Source organism: Nyctereutes procyonoides, unplaced genomic scaffold (genome assembly GCF_905146905.1).
Source record: "Nyctereutes procyonoides isolate TBG_1078 unplaced genomic scaffold, NYPRO_anot_genome, whole genome shotgun sequence".
Lineage (NCBI taxonomy): Eukaryota > Metazoa > Chordata > Mammalia > Carnivora > Canidae > Nyctereutes > Nyctereutes procyonoides.
The window spans coordinates 56,793,331-56,813,103 of NW_026575043.1; the positions used below are offsets into that span (position 1 = coordinate 56,793,331).

At 42.6% G+C, this 19,773-nt stretch overlaps 1 protein-coding gene across 1 annotated transcript in view; it reads left to right on the plus strand.

Moving 5' to 3' along the window:
• CFAP251 (cilia and flagella associated protein 251) overlaps positions 1–19,773 on the plus strand; it is a 65,902-nt gene that overhangs the window by 44,672 nt on the left and 1,457 nt on the right. The window contains exon 21 of the mRNA XM_055323371.1: positions 18,673–18,901. Coding sequence (XP_055179346.1) covers positions 18,673–18,901 — 229 coding nt within the window. The remainder of the gene's footprint in view (positions 1–18,672; positions 18,902–19,773) is intronic.

Consider the following 19,773-nt stretch of genomic DNA (forward strand, 5'->3'; position numbering starts at 1 on the left):
AGAGTTTGGGTTTTGAAATTAGACTGGTCCTTGCTTTGCTCAAGGAGGTGATGCTTGCAAAGCACAGAGTGTGGGGCTGGGCACATAGGGAAAGCTCAGTGAGTGAGCTCAGTGAGTCGTTATTGAAATGATTATCAATGCTGTTGAGATTCTTGCTGTTCCTCTGGCCTGTGTGAATGGGGCGCTGCTGGAAGGTGCTCATCCTGGGCTGTAGGGCTCAGAAGAAGCCGTACTGTAGTTAGTTCTCATGACCACACAAAACATAGAAGCTAGAAGGGGCTCCTAGGGACCAGAGCACTCCAGGGAAGATGGTCTTCCTAGGGACCATGGTTTACAATTGCAATCAACCGGGTTTTCCTTCAGACTTGAAATGTTGTTTTTTTTTTTTTAAGATTTTATTTATTTATTCATGAGAGACACAGAGAGAGAGGCAAAGGCATAGGCAGAGAGAGAAGCAGGCACCTGCAAGGAGAGCCCAGTGAGGGACTTGATCCCAGGACCCTAGGATCACAACCTGAGCCAAAGGCAAACACTCAACCACTGAGCCACCCAGGTGCCCTCAGACTCAAGATGTTAACACAATTTTATTGTAGAAAGTTTGGAAAAGGTACACAAGTGACATGAAGAATACAGTTACTTATAATCCTGCTACACAGGCCTAACAGTTTTTAGTATTTTCCTTGATGTATAGATCCACATAAAATTAGGTATACATATGGGATCCCTGGGTGGCTCAGCAGTTTAGCACCTACCTTCAGCCCAGGGTGTGATCCTGGAGACCTGGGATCAAGTCCCACATCAGGCTCCCTGCATGGAGCCTGCTTCTCTCACTGCCTGTGTCTCTGCCTCTCATTCTCTCTCTCTGTGTCTCTCATGAATAAATAAATAAAATCTTTAAAGAATTTTTTGTATACATATTTTATATATATATAAAATTTAAAAAACTAATTAGTACCATGTTGAATATGTTTTTATTCTTTATTTCCATTTGATGTTACACCAGAAGCATTTTAATTTATTAATAATAATCTGAAAACATGATTTTTTAAAAGATTATTTATTTATTAAAATTATTTATTTATTTATTTGACATAGAGAGCACAAGCAGGGGGAACATCAAGCAGAGAGAGAGGAAGAAAAAGGCTCCCCACTGAGCAGGGAGCCCAATGTGGGCTCAGTCCCAGGACCCCAGGATCATGACCTAAGCCAAAGGCAGATACTTAACCAACTGAACCACTCAGGTGCTCCAGATTTATTTATTTATTTATTTGAGAGAGAGAGAGAGAGAGCAGAGCATAAGACAGCATGAGTGGGAGGGAGGAGTACAGGGAGAAGTAAACTCTGCACTGAGTAGGGCACCCGATATGGGGCTCCATCCCAGGACCCCAGGATCATGACTGAGCCAAAGGCAGATCCTAAACCAACTGAGCCACCCAGATGCCCCTGAAAACATGATTTTTAAAGGACATGTCTTAATTTTATAACTTTCTCTGATTTAGAAAATAGAACTATAAAGAAAAACTAGAAATTACTTAGAGATAATCATTGTTAACATTTTGGTGGACTTCCTTCTATTGTTTTATATATGGATATAGATACGTCGATATTTTAAAATAAGGAATTGGCATTACATGGCATATATGTGTATACATCCATGTATATCAACAGTTTACAGAGTATATGTATGCATATGCATGCATAAGTGTATGGATTTGTGCATGTATATGTATATATATGTATATATTTATATCAGCATTCTCAGTAACTATTATTTTGTGAGCACGGTGGTAATAATGCAATGTACTTTTTCCCCTGGCTTTATTGAGATATAATTGACATATAACCTTATATAGTTTAAGGGATACAGTGTAGTGATTTTATATATGTATTATTACAAAATGATTACCACAATAAAGTTAGTTGACATATCCATCCCCTCACATAGTTACAATTTTTTTGTGTGGTGAGAACTTTTATTTATTTATTTATTCTTTTTTCAAATTTTTATTTACATTGTAGTTGGTTAATATATATATATATATAAAATATTGGTTTTGGTAGTAGAATTCAGTTATTCATCACTTACATACAACATCCAGTGCTCATTACATCAGGTGTTCTCCTTAATGCCCATTCTCCATCTAGTCCAACCCGTACCCACCTCCCTCCATCAACCCAACCCGCAGTTTGTTCTTTTTTTAATTATTTTTATTATTTTTATTTTTTCAGTTTGTTCTTTATTGTTAAGAGTCTTATGGTTTGTTTCCCTCTTCCTCTCTCTCTTTTTATCCTTCCCATATGTTCATCTGTTTTGTTTCTTAAATTCCACGTATAAGTGAGATCATATGGTATTTGTCTTTCTCTGACTCGCTTATTTCACTTAGCATAATAGCCTGTAGCTCCATCCATGTCATTGCAAATGGCAAGATTTCATTCTTTCTGATGGCCGAGTGGTATTCCATTGTGTATATACACCACATCTTCTTTATCCATTCCTCTATTGATGGACATTTGGCTCTTCATTAGAACTTTTAAAATCTGCTTTCTAGATGAATGGATAAAGAAGCTATGGTATATGTATACAATGGAATATTACTCAGCCATTAGAAACGACAAATACCCACCATTTGCTTCAACGTGGATGGAACTGGAGGGTATTATGCTGAGTGAAGTAAGTCAGTCGGAGAAGGACAAACATTATATGGTCTCATTCATTTGGGAAATATAAAAATAGTGAAAGAGAATAAAGGGGAAAGGAGAGAAAATGAGTGGGAAATATCAGTGAGGGTGACACAACATGAGAGACACCTAACTCTGGGAAATGAACAAGGGGTAGGAGAAAGGGAGGTGGGTGGGGGAATGGGGTGATTGGGTGACAGGCACTGATGGGGGGCACTTGACGGGATGAGCACTGGGTGTTATGCTATATGTTGACAAATTGAACTACAATAACAGAATATACAAAATAAATAAATAAAAATAAAAACCCCGTCTCAGTAAAAAATAAATAAATAAAATAAATAAATAAAATCTGCCTTCTAGCAACTTTCAAATATATAATGCAGTATTGTTAACTATAGTTACCACCATGCTGGATATTACATTCCCCAGGACTTTTTCTTTTTTTTTTTTTCCCCAGGACTTTTTCATCTTATAACTGGAAGTTTGTACCCTGGCAACCACTATCTGTTTTCTGTTCCTATGAATTTGGGGTTTTTAAAGATTCCACATACATGACACATGTATGACTCTGTCTGATTTAACTTCATTCAGCATAATGCCCTCAAGTTTTCATCCATGTTGTGGCAAGTGGCAGGATTTCTTTCTTTTTTATGGTTGAATAATATTCTATTATATATACATAAATCACATTTTATGTATTTACTCCCACCAACAGTGCATAAGAGTCCCCTTTTCTCCACATCCTTGTCAGCATGTACCTTTTGTCTTTGATGAAAGCCATTCTAACAGGCGTGAGGTGATAGCTCATTATGCCTTGACTTGCATTTCTCTGATGAGTAATGTTGAGCACCTTTTCACATTTGAATATCTTTTTTGGAAAGATGCTTATTCAGGCCTTTGGCCCATTTTTAAATTGGGTTTTGTTTGTTTGTTTTTGGTATTGGGTTGTATGAGTTCCCTATATATTTTAGATAGTAATAGTAACCCCTTATCAAATGTATGGTTTGCAGATATTTTCTCTCATTCCATAGGTCACCTGGTCATGTTGCTAATTCCCTTTTGCTGTGCAGAAGCTTTTTGGCTTGATGCAGGCAACATGATTTTTACAGGCTGTGTACTTAGTTGAACCAGTCTCCAGCTGACAGACACATAGGTTGTCTGAAGTGTTTGGCTGTCAGGAACATGGCTGTGATGAGCATCTCCTGTGTATAGTTTTTGCATGCTCCTCTGATTATTTTCCAGTCTCCAAGTCCTAGAAATAGAATTACTGGGTCAGAGAAGGGGAACTTCAAGGCTGCCAAGCAGCTTTCCAAAAACGTAGCATTACGCAGCCTGCCAGCTAAGACGTGGTGCCCTGGGTGCATTTTAGGGATGTGAGCTGTGGTCCCAGTTATTCCTCCAGGCCCACCTAGAACCACCTGTTTTTGTGTACTCCGGGTATGACTGGAAGGTGACTTTTATTCTCCAAATAGCATCTGGAAAAATGAGCTCTGAGAGCCCATAGACCCATGCAGAGACTTGAATGTGCCCCTTCATCACAGTGGGTATTCTGAGCTCCTCAAAAGGTCTTTTGACCAAGGTACATTTTGTAAAAGTACATGCCCAGAAATGGAACCGACAATGGAGAAAGTTTGTGCAACTCACATAAAAGTGTTCCTGAGAGCTGTTTCCAAAGCACGTTCCTTAGAACTGCCAGCTCCCAAGCTGGCTCCCAAACTGGCAAATCACAAGCACCTGGAGCACTTAGTAAATGGACAGATTCCTGGGCCCATCCTGTATTGAGCCAATCAGAATCTCCAAGTATGGGGCCTAGGTATCCACATTTTCCCCTTGCCCTGGCCTGTAAACTCCTGCCTTGGGACATTGGCTCCATGGGTGTTTATCAGGGCCACTCATGCTCAAGGAAGGAGCACTAGACAAAGCGAAATAGGATTATTAGTCAAGATTCCCCTTTGGTTACAGGTTACAGAAACCTATTGCAAACTAGTTATATGTTCACAGTCTCGAGGGTAAAGGTAATGCTCAGTGTGACCTAATCAGGGCCCTCACACTGCTGCCAGGAAGCATCTCTGCCTCTCCCCAGGCCTCACTTTTCTCCCTGTCGCCTTCCTTCTCAGTGGGTCCCGGGATCCAGGTTCATTGGGCACAACTTCAGAGTCCCGGTCACTACCCCTGTCCTCGGTTGGCCAGGCCTGGATGCTCCCAGGCTCCCCCAGCTGGGATCAGAGTCAGCCACCTCGACCATGAGGGCTAGGGGGCAGCACAAGTGGGCTCCACATAGAATTCTGCATTGGAAAATGATCCTGAGGCCTTAGGTTACTGGACATTGGGAGTCTGGAGGCGAGGTGGATACATGCAGGACAACATTCCCCAGATAGACTGATTGTGAAACCTCTTTCTCCTTTCACTTTGGAAATACTGCCTTCAACATCTCACCCGAGTTTTGCTTCCACTGCATTTGTCATCTTTATTTTATTTGGTTCATCCTCTCCTTTCTTTTTTTTTAAGTCACACATTGATCTGAGGTTAATCCCCACCTTCTTGGGTGACAGGCTGGCTGAACGCCTAGTACTCCCAGACTGAGGAGGGGGAAGGCTGTGTTGGTAGGAAGTGCAGGGACCAGACCTGGCTGGCCAAGCTGTTCCCAAGTCGTTTTAAATAGAGCCTGCTTTCCTGTGACCCCTATCTGTGAGATGAGGCTGGAGGCTGGGGGTCCAAGGCATGCCCCACCCATGGAATAGGTGCTTACCAGCTTCTCTTCTCACCTGACTATTTTCTGTCAAAACGGCATGTTCTGTTTTAAGAGCTTGATGGGACGACCCCCCTCTTTTACTTATTTTTCACTTTTTATTTTGGAAAATTCCAAACATGGGCAAAAGCAGAGAAAATAATGTAATAAACTGTTGTATACTCAGGTCAGGGGGCTCTGGGCTGGACCTGGCCTGGAACGACTGGCCAGCCATGCGATTTGGTTGAGTTCCTGGGCCTCTTCAAGTCTCTCTTTCCTCTTCTGTAAAACGGGAGTAGTAGTAGCACTCACCTCCTGGAGGGATGAAGATTAAATGACCATCTATTTAGTACATGATGTGGCACATGTTAAATGTTTGGAAAATGTCATCCAGTATCATTGTCTTTATCATCATGTCCTCATCTGTGGACGTGTAATTGTAAAAGGCCTTCAGGCGAACTTTCCTCTGACTGTGTAGTTCTTTGTTCACAATTTCCTTTCTAAAACCAGTTCATTCTTTCCTTGACTCACTGGTAAAGGCACTTTGCATAAATGACTGAAAGTCATCAAACTGATGGCAGTCTTCTCATTCATGGTTTGTTTTTTGTTTGTTTGTTTTGTTTTTAAAGATTTTATTTATTCACGAGAGACGCACAGAGAGAGGCAAAGACATAGGCAGAGGGAGAAACACACTGCCTGCAGGGAACCCAATGTAGGACTCCATCCCAGGACCCCAGGATCATGCCCTGAGCCAAAGACAGATGCTCAACCACTGAGCCACCTAGGTGCCCAGGGTTTTTGTTTTTTTTTTTTTAAGAGATTTCGTCCCTTTCCCTTTCCCTTTTCTTTTCTTTTCTTTTCTTTTCTTTTTTCTTTTCTTTTCTCTTTTTCTTTCCTCTATACCCAATGCAGGGCTTGAACTCACAACCCAGAGATCAGAGTCATGTGCTTTACCCACAGCCAGCCAGGAGCCCCACCCTCAGGATTCTTGATTTTCAGCCCTGAGCTGATATAAACGTGTCCTCCTCTGTAGCCCTGCTTGGCTGGCAGAGGAATTCAGGGTTTTTACCCTCTGTGACCATCACTATCTGCCGTATGGAGGGCACAGAGTGATCAGTCTTTTCCTGCCTCCTTTGCAAGCATGTGCAAGCACTGGAGCCATCCCCAGTTACCCAGTCATTAGCAAAACAGTAAAACCTCACAACCTCTCTAGGTTGATGAGTAAAATGTACCCAGAAAAAAAAAAAAAGTTAGTCTGTGGCAAATGTTATAAAGTGACCCTGAGCATTAGTTACAAACAATAAGAAATTAAAATGGTGATTGGAAGGTTTTCACTGCCTGACTTGTACATCTATCCTCACTGTTAAAAAGGAGAGTTTCAGTGCTCTGCTTGAAGGTCTCCATAAATCTCTTGGCCTCCAGAGTTGTTTTTGTTGTTTTTTTAAAAGATTTTATTTATTTATTCACGAGAAACACACACAGAGAGAGGCAGAGACATAGGCAGAGGGAGAAGCAGGTTCCTCACAGGAGCCCAATGCAGGACTCGATACCCAGTTCCCCGGGCCTGGGACCACACCCTGAGCCAAAGGCAAATGCTCAACTCAACTGCTGAGCCACCCAGGTGTCCCCGCCAACAGGGTTTGTTTTGTTTTGTTTTGTTTTGTTTCAACAGGTTTTCTAATCCACCCAAAAAAATACACACCAGGGCAGCCCGGGTGGCTCAGTGGTTTAGTGCCACCTTCAGCCCAGGGCCTGATCCTGGAGACCCGGGATTGAGTCCCTCGTCAGGCTCCTTGCATGGAGCCTTCTTCTCCCTCTGCCTGTGTCTCTGCCTCTCTCTCTCTCTCTCTCTCTCTCTCTCTGTCTCTGTCTCTGTCTCTCATGAATAAATAAATAAAATCTTAAAAAAAAATACACACCATCTTTGGAGATGTTTTCTGAAGGCCCCTGATCCAGATGTGGCCATATCAGTGTGCAAACTGTGCGAGTTGATGAGTCAGTTTCTATCTGAAGCTGCGCAGGAAAAACTTTTTTGGTCTCTTGTGTTCGCATAAGATTTATAGGGATTTCAATAAAAATGTTTTCAGGGCTTTGAAATTTCTAAATCCAGGCTTTGTCGTGGTTAATGAAACATTTCCTATTAAGATGCAGCTGTTCCCCCGCCCCCAAGAAATTGCATGTAGAAGTACTCAGAGCTAATAGAGTACTTCAGTACTTGGTTACAAAAAGACTCAGTTATGGAGATTCAAACCACTGCCTCCCTCAGGCCCCCACCCAGGAGAGCATTATTATTTATACATTATTTATATTTTTCTTATGTCATTTTAACTGCCTAGGGGATTTGAATCTAGTCAGTGTGGTAAATTGAAGCCAAATTATACAAAAATATAACCCTCCCTGAAGAATTCCTAACCACTCCCATCCTTTGCAGAGCTCTGTACTTAGGCATAACACAGCCAAAGTGTGGTCAGGGAGGGCTACTCTTACAAATCTTCATTTTTTTAAATGAAAGATTTGCATGGTCGGGGCGCCTGGGTGGCTCAGTCGGTTAAGCATCTGCATTCAGCTCAGGTCATGATCCCAGGGTTCTGGAATGGAGCCCCACATCAGGTTCCCTGAGCAGGGAGCTTGCTTCTCCCTCTCCATCCTGCTTGTGCTCTCTCACTCTCTCTCTCAAATAAATAACGTCTTAAAAAAAAAGATTTGCACAGTTTATAATGTTATAGAAAGAACCAAAACTTAGGTGTCACAATTTTCTACAGCTGAGTTCACATAGCACAAAAGTTTCATCTTCTATCTTCATAATTTCCTTTTCCTCTAGGACTTTGGTGTATCATGTGTTCCCTGGTTACTTGTGCCTACGTTTCTATTTAGCTTGCAGAGCATTCATTGTTTAATCCTGAAAGGCTTTTGCAGTGAATTAATAGTAGTATAACTGCTTAGTTCTATAAATGTAAGCAGAGAGGTACATGCCTGGCAAATGCTCACATAATGGACACAGCAAATGTTGGTCAGATGAGTGAATGAATGAATGAATGAATGAATGACGGCCTTTGGTCATATCTGGTGCAAAGACAACAAGAAAAATAGAATCTCTGACGTTATTATTTGATCTCAAAGTAATTAATAGTACCCCTAAAGTATTTGGTATATTCAGGAACTTTAGTGTTGTTTAAGTGTATTTAGAGAAGAATAAACAATGACTTAACTTTTTATTTATTTTTTTAAGATTTTATTTATTTATTTATCTGATAGCATACATAAGCAGGGGGAGCGGCAGGCAGAGGGAGAGGGAGAAGCAGGTCCCCTGCTGAGCAGAGAGCAGGACACAGAGCTTGATACCAGGACAGGGCTCCACCCCAGGACCCTGGGATCATGACCTGAGCTGAAGGCAGATGCTTAACCAACTGAGCCACCCAGGTGCCCTATCACTTAACTTTTTTAATGTGCACATCTGCGGACCCATCAAATCTACTTTAGGAGTGTATCTTACAGAAAAACTCACACGAGTGTACAATGATGTGCATATGGAAGAGACTGTTACTGCAGCATGTTTTCCTGTTAGTGAAAAATTAAAACAACCCAGGATGCTTGGGTGGCTCAGTGATTGTCTGCCTTCAGCCTAGGGCATGATTCTGGGGTCCCGGGATCGAGTCTCACGTCGGGCTCCCTGCATGGAGACTGCTTCTCTTTCTGCCTATGTCTCTGTCTCTCTCTATGTGTGTCTCTCATGAATAAATAAGTAAATAAAATCTTTAAAAAAATTAAAACAACCCTAATGTCTGTTGATAAAAGATGGGATAAATAAAATAAGACACACTTACACTTAGTAATCATTAAAAAGTGAAATTGATCAACATTTCTTGACTCAAAAGGCTTGTTTAACAAGGTTTGTTATTAAAGGGAAAAGGGCAAGTTGCAAAACAATATGTAAAGCACGAGCTCATTTCATTAATAATAGATATATTCGTACATGCCTAGCAAAACTCTTGAAAGACCATTCCCCAAACGATTAACAACATTGATTCCTGAGGGTTGGGATTTGGGAAAACCTTTACCTCCTGCTTTCTACATATAACTCAGTGTCAGCAGGGGCCTCTGATAGCAGCTGGAACCTGGCTCTGGTCCATGCCTGTCAGAGTTTTGGGGCTCCCCTGGGTGTTTCTGTGTGTGTGCATGCATGCGCAGACTTTGTCTACCCCATGTCATTCCAAACCTGACACTCATCTCGTTCCTCAGTTTCCATGAAAACACAAAGCCCACTTACGCCAGACAACTTCTTAAAAAGTTGGGAATTATCAGAAGAAGACACATAACTGCACTCCACAGCAATTTACCTAAAACTGCTTTTAGCTCTTTTTCCCAGTCCTGATGGTCACCCCAACAGAGGCTTCCTTACTGGCCTTCATCTCACACAGAACTCAGTGCTCTGCTCCCCCTCTTTCCTGGCATACCCCCAGGAACTCCACCAACTCCACATGTTAGCCATGGCCGTTTGGCTCTTAGCTTCTGTTTCCAAACTTGCAATATAACCCCATCTCGAGGATCTATAAATGAAAAACTTCCTATTTAGCGGCTTCCTTAGATGACAGCTGTGATTATATGGTGTGTGTGTTGGGGGGGAGCTCATATATACATTTCTTCAGTATTCTAATTTTTCTTAGCTACAAGCATGTGGCTTGTGTTGCTTTTGTATCTAGAACAAAACCCAGAAAAATAAACAAACAAATCCTTCCAAAGCCGTTTGTGCTAATCTTGTGGCTCAACCATGGTCCCAGCTGGGATGAAGGGACCGTGGCCAAGCAGCACAGCCTTCCCCATACAAGGAGGAGAAATCTGAGCCAGTGGTCATGGGCACAGTTTCTGCCCTGATAAAGACCCCATGGGAACTTGGAGATTTGCACATTGAAAAGAAGCCCTCAGTATGTTGGATTGCTCTGAAACAGGAATATCAGGAGTTATTTCTGTGGCCTACTCTTCTAGGGAGACCTTCCCAGTCACCTGGGAGCCCCTATACCAGTGAATAGTATGTCTCCCTGCAGAGAGATCAGGGCAAGACAAAACAATTTCTGTTCACACTTTAATGCATTTAGAGAAAGAAATCCCAAAATGCCACACAGCTGCTAAAAAAGAATGCAGGAGACAATAATACCATAATATCACCACCACCAGCAACAACTGGGCTCTTCTCTCTGGGGCTCTCGTGGCATGCCTAGTTTTATGCTAACCTAACTGATGTGTAATCCTCACGCCAGGGAGATGTTTTTATGGTCTTCATTTTCCAGATAGGGAAGTGAGGCTTAGGGACATGTCACAGTCCCCGAGGACAGAGCCCAGACCCTGTGTTCTGTTTTCTACATGTGCGCTTTAGTGCAAATAAGGAAGAAACCCTGAAAGTTGGGGCATCAAATGCTAGTTGTTGCTGAGGGGTAGGGAATTACAGGGCATTTTACTTCTCTTTATATCTCTTCTCTCTTTACATATCTTCGCTTGAATTTTTTATAACAAGGATGTACAAATCTTTATTGGTTTTATGACTATAATGGGATAGATCATAGTGATGGTAGAAAATATATTTTAAAAAAAACGCTAGTGTTATTTGCTTTGTTACTTGCCTGTGCCTCAACTTCACCTCATATTATTTTTCTTCTTTTTTGACTTTATTGAGATACATCACATACCATACAATTCATGCATTTAAAATGGCTTTTAGGGGATCCCTGGGTGGCTCAGAGGTTTGGTGCCTGCCTTTGGTCCAGGGAGTGATCCTGGAGTCCCGGGATTGAGTCCCATGTCAGGCTCCCAGCATGGAGCCTGCTTCTCCCTCCTCCTGTGTCTCTGCTTCTCTCTCTCTCTCTCTCTCTCTCTCTCTCTCTCTCTATGTCTATCATAAATAAATAAATAAACAAATCTTTAAAAAAAATAAAATGGCTTTTAGTTTGTTCACAGAGCTGTGCAGTCACCACCACTGTCTAATCCCAGAGCATGTTTATCGCCCTAAAAAGAAACCTCACACCCATTAGCACACTTAATACAGTGGCCTGTTAGTAGTCACTCTCCCCTGCTCCCAGCAGTTACCACTCTCCTTACTGTCCCTATGGATTTGCCTGTTCTGGACATTTCATATTAATGGAATCATGCAGTATGTGGTCTTTTGTGACTAGCTTCTCTCTCGGAGCATTATCTTTTCAAGGCTCATCCAGGTTGTAGCAGGTGTCAGTACTTCCTTCCTCTTTATAACTGAAGAATGTTCTGTTCATTCATATGGATATGCTACATTTTATTTTTTCATTCACCAAATGATGGACATTTGGGTTGTTTCCACACCTTGGCTATTATGAACAATACCACTGTGAATATTTGTATACAAGTTTTTGTGTAGAGCTATATTTTAATTTCTCTTGCCTACATACCTAGGAGTAGAATTGCTGTACCAAGAGCTCCATGTTTGGGGAACTGCCAGATTGGTTTCTATTTGCTATTTCTTGCTTTTTTTTTTTTTAAGATTTTATTTATTCATGAGAGACACATAGAGAGAGGCAGAGACATAGACAGAGGGAGAAGCAGGCTCCCTGCAGAGAGCCTGATGTGGGACTCAATCCCAAGACCCTGGAATCATAACCTGAACCAAAGGCAGATGCTCAACCACTGAGCCACCCAGGTGCCCCACTATTTCTTGCCTTGAGTCAATAACTCATGTTTCTGGGTGCAGCTACAAGGAAGCAGGACTTTGAAGAGCTGTGAGCACTTAACTGACAAAGCCCCAGCCATGAGTTTGGGACAGGCTGGAGGACTTATCATTAAGATACTAAAGCCATTTCCTGGAGTGAGTGCCTGGAAGTGTTTGACACCTGGGCTCTGATGAGGGCCTGGGTGAGGGTCATCATAAAGGCCCCCAGAATGGATGGTGTCCTCGTGTCTGGATCACCTCACCCCAGACAATAAGGAGAGAGTAAGCACAGAGGCTGAGTACCAAGGGCTGGCCTGCCCCTGGGACTGTGTCCACTGGGTGTGGTGTGTCCCATTCTGGGAGAAAGGCAGCCATCATCCAAATATAGTTCCTGGAGGAAGCCGGTGGGGGGGGGCAGGAGTTGTGAGTCATGGAGTGGTGCATAAATAGCGGAGCTGTCTCCAGATGTGACTGTGCAGTGAGACTGCCTGGCCCTGAAATCTGCTCCTCAGCACCTTCCTTCCCTGCCTAGGGCAGTACAGAAGCGCTGGAAGGGGTTCCACGAGAAGGCACGAGGTGAAGACATGCATTGTGACAAGACTGGCTCCTCATTTGCTGAGGATATTCTAGAAAGCATCTTGCATGGGGCAGGCAGGCACAAGTAGGAGGGTGGGTCCTCCCGAAAAGAAACTGACCCACACTGGGAGCTTGCTTATACACTGAGGAAGGCCTCAGTTCAAATGTATCATGCTCTCCCTCTGCCTCACAGGGAGATTACAAAGCATAATTATAAAACATGATTCTAAGGCCATCAGTGGCTTTCTGCTGCTGACACCAGGCTCACACATCTAAAGGCCTATGGAAGTGAATGGCAGAGGCAGAAGTAAAGGAATCCTGGGCAAGGGGACCCCAATTCACCAGGAACAGGCCATCCTTCTGTCACAGGGCCTGCATAGCAGTGCCCACAGAGGCTCAGGGGCCGCAGGTCTAGGTATGTAGAAATTATAAACCAAGTAACAAACTGTTAATACCTCACCTTGATGGTTCTACCTTTAATTTGGGCTCCTTCAAACTCTGGGACTCCTTGAGATTCGTGCTTAGTTGGGCAGCATGAGGAGAGCCAGGCCAGTGACTATCCCTTGTTTCCCCACCCTGGCTCCCTCCTTGGCCATCTTTCAGGCCCATAGGTGGGGGGTACATTCCACTTGTGAGGTCACTCTCAGAGGATGACATCAGGAGGAGCCCTTGAAGTCCTAGAAGTGGGGTTGGGTTATTTAGGGGAGGGAGCCCAGGGATTCAGGGTTCCCAGAGCATGGTCTATGATAGAGGGTGTGGAATCTAGGTAGGCACCTCCCATGACCCCAAGACTCCTTTGAGGAGGGGGTGGCCAAACGGGCCCATCTTGCCTGGATGCCATGCTGTCCCTGCCAGAGAATACATCTCTCTAATGGGGATGGTTTCTTCTCCGTTCTATCTGGAAATGCATGCTTACCATTATCAGACTCCTCTGACTTTTCAAGAGAAGTCTGAAATCTAGATTTCTATATGAAATCTCCTAAGTTTTGAAGTACCATATGAACCAAACAAAGCATATCAGCAGATTTAGCCCTTGGACTAACAGCATGCATCCTCTGAGCTGCCGATAGCACCAAGGTTCCTCAAAGCCTCAGCAGAATCCCAACCCACCAGCTTTCTCTTAGGAATTCCCAACAGAGGCAGAAGGTGTGGCAGGCAGAATAATGCCCCCAAAGGTGTCTATGTCTTAATTCCTGCACTCTGTGAATACATTACCTTACATAGCAAGAGGATTTCCACAAGTATGATTAAATCAAGGATCTTGAGATGGGGAGATTACCTGGATTATCTGGTGGACCCAGTGTAATCACAAGGATCTTTCTAAGATGGAGACAAGAGGGTCAGAGTCAGAGTAGCAGGTGTGATAAGGAAAGGAGGAGTCAGGATATGTGATGAGGGTGCTGGCTTTGGAGGTAGAAGGGCCAAGAGCCAAGGAACAATGGCATCTCTAGAAGCCAGAAGGGCAACACAAGCAGATTCTCCATTGGAACTTCCAGCAGGATCACAGCCCCACCCACCCCTGGATTTTAGCCCTTTAGACCCATTTCAGACTTCTGATCTTGAGAACTGTGAGATTATCTTGTGTGCTTTAAGCCCCTCCAATTGTAGTCGGTTGTTACAGTAGTGACAGGAACATGTGGAAGGGGCTTGGAAAAGTTTCTCTGGCAGCACCCCACCCCCATCCCGCCATCTCCTCACTTGTTTCCCCTTATCTTAGACTGGCTGGGTTCTTGCTGGCTGTCCTCCGGGTCTACCTCTTCTATGAAGTCTTCCCAGGCCCACCTAGCTGAGGGTTTTCCAGCTCTTCGTATGGAGCGCCTGCATTTGGCACTTAATCTTTTAGAGTCAAGGAATCCAAACAGATTAAGTCACTCTAGGGCGCTTTAGAAAGTACTGATGCTAGACTCTCCCTCCAGAGCAGTTGAATCTAGGGGTGGAGCCTGGGCCAGGTAGTTATGAAAGCCCCCCAGGGGTTCTTCCTGGGCAGCCAGGGCTGAGAACCAAACCTCAGCGACAGAACCTTCCTTTTGGTTCTTTCTTTCCATGTACGTTTTCTCTTGCGCATCTCTTCACAGGACCCAGGCCAGTGCTTGGCATCTAGCAGGTGTTTAATAAATATTTGCTGACTGTAAAGTCCTAGAGTACAGGGCTGTTCTGGTAATAATTAAGTGACTTTCATTCACCTAGCACTAAACCACATGCTCAGTAGCTTCTAGTAAATTGAACTAAACTAACGCAGTAAGTGGTTATTCTAAATAAGCCTTTTGTATATTTGAAGAAGAATTCTCCCATGACCCCACTCATGCCTGCATTGTTTGCTTTGTCTTGTTTTGTTTTCATTCTTCTCTGGGCCCCTACAACACGTCAGGCTCTGAATGAAGCTGCTCAGGAAACAGACCTGAGAGCAATCGCTACAGCTTCATGGAGGAGACAGGTGTATGCCCAGAGAGAACAGAAACCACAGGGGCCAACCATCACCCCCCTCTACTGAAAATCACAAGCCCGGTGCCAATTCTTTTTGGCACGAGTATCACCTCTGCAGAAGCTCTATGGTCTAAGAGCAGTTGTTCTCAAAGATGTGGCCCCCAAAACAGCAGCATTGACATCACCTGGAGACTCCTTAAGAAAGGAAGATTCTCCACTCCATCCCAGACTCACTGAATCAGAAACTCTGGGGGTGGGAGCAGCAGTCTGTTTTAATAAGCCCTCCTGGTCATTTTGACCCCTGACAAAGCTTGAGAAGCCCTGCCTTGAAGTCATGCTTCTCAACCTTGGCCATACATTCAAATCCCCTGAGAAGTCACATTTTAAAAATGTGACTGTTTATATGCCACCCCAGACGAATTAAATTGGGATCTCTGGGAATGGGGCTCAATCTTTAAAGCTCCTCTAGTGAATCAAATGAACCACAGCCTTCGCGGAGGAAGGGTCAGCATGAGAATGCCAATAGAAAGGCCTGGTTGAAGCCAAGCAGAGTGCTCCCGGCAGGGCAGCGGGGCCTCCACTTCCCCTCAGTCAGCTTCACGCTGGGGCATAGGGAAGGCTCACAGCGTTCCATTCTGTCTCCAGGGCTCCTCTTCCAAGCGTGAACTTTGTTTAGACGTGTAGCAGAATCTGCCTTTTCAACTAACGCTTACAAAGGAGACTCATGGGGGCAGCCTGGGTGGCTCAGAGGTTTACCACTGCCTTTAGCCCAGGGCGTGATCCTGGAGACCCGGGATCGAGTCCCACGTCGGGCTCCCTGCATGGAGCCTGCTTCTCCCTCTGCCTGTGTCTCTGCCTCTTTCTTTCTGTGTGTCTCTCATGAATAAATAAAATCTTAAAAAAAAAAAAAAAAAGGAGGCTTAGGAAAAATGTCAATGATGCCAAAACTACCAACACTATGCTTTCTGAGCAGTGATTCCTGATCAGTCACATGGGAGAAAGAGTAAGAGGTGAATTAACCTATTTAGTGGTTTGTGCTAAGAGTGTTCACTGAGATCTTTGGAACACTCTGAGTAACTCCCACTTTTGAGTTCCTTTTTGTTACCTTTGGGTTAGTCTTCTATTTCTGAGTTGAGTTAAATCACATATTACATTTATAACATATATATCGTGTAGATTATTTATGTGATTATAAAGTATGACATACACATACTTCATAATTTATATAACTATAAATTATAACTTATAATTATATGTATTGTAATTACCAAGGGCATAGAAAGTATAACAATCACAAGAATAGTTACTGCCGACTGAGAGTTTACTGTGTATTAGGCATTAATGTTTAGCACCTTAAATACATTGTCACAGTAAACTTTAAAACTCCATTACCCCTTTTCCAGATGAGGAAACTGAGAAGGCCACAGAAAGTGGGAGAGCCAAAATGGATTTGAACGTAGGTCTATCATCAAAGATCATACTTTTAGCCCTAGTCTCTACTGCCTTATAGTAAATAGTAGCACAGGTTTATAATACTACTTAAATTAATATAGTACAAAATGTAAATAATATGATACTGGATAGTGTTTTATTCATACATAAAATTATACATAATTTAACTTGCAATTGTATGTAATATAAACTCAATAAATGCTCTATGTGAAAATGTTACCACTTAAACATACTTATATAGTATCAATTAAAGTTCATTTGTGGGCAGCCTGGGTGGCTCAGCAACTTAGCGCTGCCTTCCGCACGGGGCGTGATCCTGGAGACCTAGGATTGAGTCCCATGTCGGGTATCATGCATGGAGCCTGCTTCTCCCTCTGCCTGTGTCTCTACCTCTCTCTCTCTCTCTCTCTCTCTCTCTCTCTGTGTGTGTCTCTCATGAATAAATAAATAAAATCCTAAAAAAAAGTTCATTCATATCTATAACCAATGATGTTATGTCTAAAGGCCATCCCTGGAATGTTACATTGAAAATATATGACTTCTTTGAAAATACTAGGTGATAACAGTGTAAAAAAAAAACCCAACCACTACACAAAATTATATACATATATGATAAGAATTTTGTAGAACATATACATATATATTTTATACACATGGGGGAGAGATGGAAAGAAAGTGCCTTGAATCTTTCACAGCAATTATGATTGGTTCCTCTTTGTGGAAGTTTTGAAATTATTTTCAGTCTCTTTACTTGTTATAAGTCTATTCGGATTTTCTATTTCTTCTTGAGTCAGTTTTGGTCATTTGTTTCTAGGAATGTGTTCATTTTATCTAAGTTATCTTGTTGATATGCTGTTGTTTATACTTTATTTGGTGCAAAAAAAAAGATGGTTTTATTAAAGCATGGGGACAGGATCCATGGGCAGAAAGAGCTGGCTTCCTTTTTATTTCTGAAAAGTTCGTACTGGTGTCACCTCTTTCAGTCCCAATTTTAGTAATTTGAGTCTTATCTCTTTTTTTTTTTCTTGGTTATTCTAGCTAAAGGTTCACCAATTTGCTTGATCTTTTCAATGAATGATGGCTTCTTAGGTGTTCATTTTTAAATTATACTCCATAAGTTACATGTGATCTTTTGTACATATAAAATATTGCACGATGAAAATGGAAAAGAGAAAAAAGAATCATGTCTTAAAAAATTTACTACAGCCTTTTGTCCTGTTTTGAGTTTCACATAGAATTATTTTCTTGTTCTTATAAACTAATTTCCAAATTTGTGAAGATTCTACCCTCTAAATGAAATTAACATTTCTTCACAAAGCAGGGAAGCAATCGATACACTATAAGATTGGGTAGGTAAGAGGCTATAATAATGTAGCAGTGCTAGTATTGAAAAACTGGCTGCTATGTTAGAGCTGTTGTAACAAAGCACGATAAACTGGGTGGCTTAAAACAACAGAAATTTATAATCTCACAGGATAAATCCAGTTGTCAGCAGGGCCATGCTTTCTGTGAAACCTATTGAGGAGAATCCTTCCTTCTTCCTCACCTCTTCTAGCTTCTGGTGGTTACCAGCAGTCCTGGGCTTGAACTGCATCACTCCACTCTCTGCTTCTGTCATCACATGTCCTTTCCCTGTGTGTCTCTCTCCTCTTCTTAGAAGGACACTGTTCACAATGATTAAAGGCCCATCCCATTCTAGTATGATCTCATCTTAACTAATTACATCTGCCATGGCCCTATTTCTAATAAAGGTCACATTCTGAGGTCCTGGGGTTAGGGTGTCAACATCTCTTTCTTGGGGGGATATAAACAACTCTTAGCAGACATGTTTTTAGCTAATTGTAAATGTTTATCTGTTACTGTCCAATTTTTAGTAGTATATCAAAGTGTCTTTTCTATTTTTAAAAGATTTTTGTTTTAGAGAGAGAGAGAATGGGGGAGAGACTGAGAGGGAAGGAGAGAGACAAGCAGACTCCATGCTGAGCACAGAGCCCAATGCAGGGCTCAATCCCACGACCCTGAGATCATGACCTAAGCTGAAACCAAGAGTCGGATGCTCAACCAACTAAGATTGAGCCACCCAGGTGTCCCTAAAGTGTCTTTTCTGCTTACCAAGATTTTTTTTTAATCTCTTCCCTAGATTGAAGATATGTTTAATGAAATCAGATTTAGTGAGTATGTGGATACTGGGAAGCTAATAGACAAAATCAATTTACCGGATTTCTTCAAAGTTTACCTTAATCACAGACCACCTTTTGGTAACACCATGAGCGGCATCCAGCATAGCTTTGACATTCTTGGTTTTACCAATTCAAAAGGAAAGAAGGTCATACGAAGAGAAGATTTCCTGAAACTGCTTCTAACAAAAGGTAAATCCATAAATAGGGAGTATCTTGTCACATCATTGGGCTGTTCCCACTGGAGAGAGCTGTTTTGGGGAAGGCAGACCCCCTAGTATCCTTAAGCAATGGAGGGCTTCAACCATGAGGGATGCCACCTACTGATCTGCCAAGCTGGCAAAGATGGCATGCTGGGAAGGGTGTTGTCCTGGGTCCTCTGAGATTGAGTGTCCTCACTTGTAAAAGGGGAGTGGAAGGGCTAACCACCAGTCTCACAGGGCTCTTATGATGCTGGGATGCAATGGTGAAGTAAAACCACACCGATATAAAATTTTCCATTTTAACCTACTGTTTTCCTCATTATATTATGTGAGGAAGTCAAGTAGGCTTTATCCCTGGGTGACGGTTTCCTCTTTGTCAAACTGGTGGTTCTAGTGTGGGGAAAGGTGAGATGAAGCCAAATGTGGTCTTTATCAGAAAGATGCCTTCTTTCTCTGCACAAGCCCCTGACAGACTTCCCCCTTCTTTTTCCTTTCCTTTTTTTTTTTAAGATTTATTTATTCATGAGAGACAGAAAGAGAGAGAGAGAGAGAGAGAGAGAGAGAGAGAGGCAGAGACACAGGCAGAGGGAGAAGCAGGCTCCATGCAGGAAACCCAATGTGGGACTCAATCCCAGAGCTCCAGGATCATGCCCTGAGCCAAGGCAGAGGCTCAGCCGCTGAGCCACCCAGGGATCCCCAGACTTCTTGGAGCACCATTCTTAACACCCTATGAGGAAGGATATGTGAGCGTATCATGGGACCCCATAGATTGTTTTTGTGTCTCAAGAAAAGGAAATCGTGGAATAATTCTCTTTAAGACTTCGGAATGATGATACTAAGCTCTGACTTTATGTGTAGTCC